Source organism: Phalaenopsis equestris, unplaced genomic scaffold (genome assembly GCF_001263595.1).
Source record: "Phalaenopsis equestris unplaced genomic scaffold, ASM126359v1 Scaffold222774, whole genome shotgun sequence".
In the NCBI taxonomy this organism is placed as follows: Eukaryota; Viridiplantae; Streptophyta; class Magnoliopsida; order Asparagales; family Orchidaceae; genus Phalaenopsis; species Phalaenopsis equestris.
The window spans coordinates 20,543-21,448 of NW_018240930.1; the positions used below are offsets into that span (position 1 = coordinate 20,543).

General features: G+C 40.4%; 1 protein-coding gene across 3 annotated transcripts in view; it reads right to left on the bottom strand.

Annotated features, from left to right (window-relative positions):
* The window catches only part of LOC110037648 (protein GPR107-like), a 4,706-nt gene extending 4,256 nt beyond the window's left edge, over positions 1-450 (bottom strand). For 2 of the 3 annotated variants that reach the window (XM_020742348.1, XM_020742347.1), the window contains exon 1: positions 9-450. In XM_020742348.1, the coding sequence (XP_020598007.1) occupies positions 9-396 (388 nt within the window). In that variant the 5' untranslated portion in view covers positions 397-450. Of the gene's footprint in view, positions 1-6 lie in introns of all 3 variants that reach the window. The other variant, XM_020742346.1, reaches the window with a different exon arrangement.
* Between the last annotated feature and the right edge of the window lie 456 nt (positions 451-906).

Below are 906 nucleotides of genomic sequence, written 5' to 3' on the forward strand. Positions count from 1 at the left end.
GAAAGGGGTGTTGTAGGAATTCTGCGAGGATTTGTAAAAATCACGGAAGGTGAAGAGCAAGTGGATGTATGGACGGGAGAGAACGCAAACAATGTTGCCATTAGAATTTGGATTGGAACCGGGGTTTTGCTGCTGGGATTCGAAAATGGCTTGGACTAGATCCTCCTCAGATAGAAGAAAGAAGCCGAAAAGAGCCGGGTCGGGGGTAGATAAGGAGGAGGATAAGGAGACGTCGGTGACGGTGATTTCGACGAATCCGCGCTGCGTGTAGCCAAACTTTTCCAATAGGATCATGGAGCGGGAGTCGCTCTTGATCCTTGGTTTCTTTATTTCTGCATTGGAACAGAAAATTATGTTAAGGAAGAGGAAGACGAATAGAACCCAAACCCTATCCATGGAGGAGAAGGATTCTTCCGTTGCCTCCGGCGAGCGTTCTTCTTCGAGGTGAAGGCAGCTCAACAGCAAGGATTTAATTTAAATAGAATTAATAAATATGATAAATTAAGATTTATGAAATTCATATTTTATTAAATTCATAATAGTATTTTCTACATAAAATTAAATCTATTCGCCATATTTGACATGTTATTTTAGTATATATGAATTAATTAAATAAAATGCAAATGTGAAATACAAAGCTCACATCGTAAAAAAAAAAAATAAGAGAATTATGGCCCGTTTGGATAGCTTATTTGGTGTGGTGCATTTTGAAAACGTCGGGAGATGTGTTTGGTTACTGCAGTGCTGCAGATTGTCATAATAATCCGATAAAAAAATTTATTAAACGCGGTTGTGGGTTCGACCCAGCGACGCGTGTTCCTTTGCATATCTATTACACTGTTGCACGCGACCTCATGGGTCTCTCAAGTCTCATATGCCCTAGGTGCGTCTCTCTCAATTGCTCTC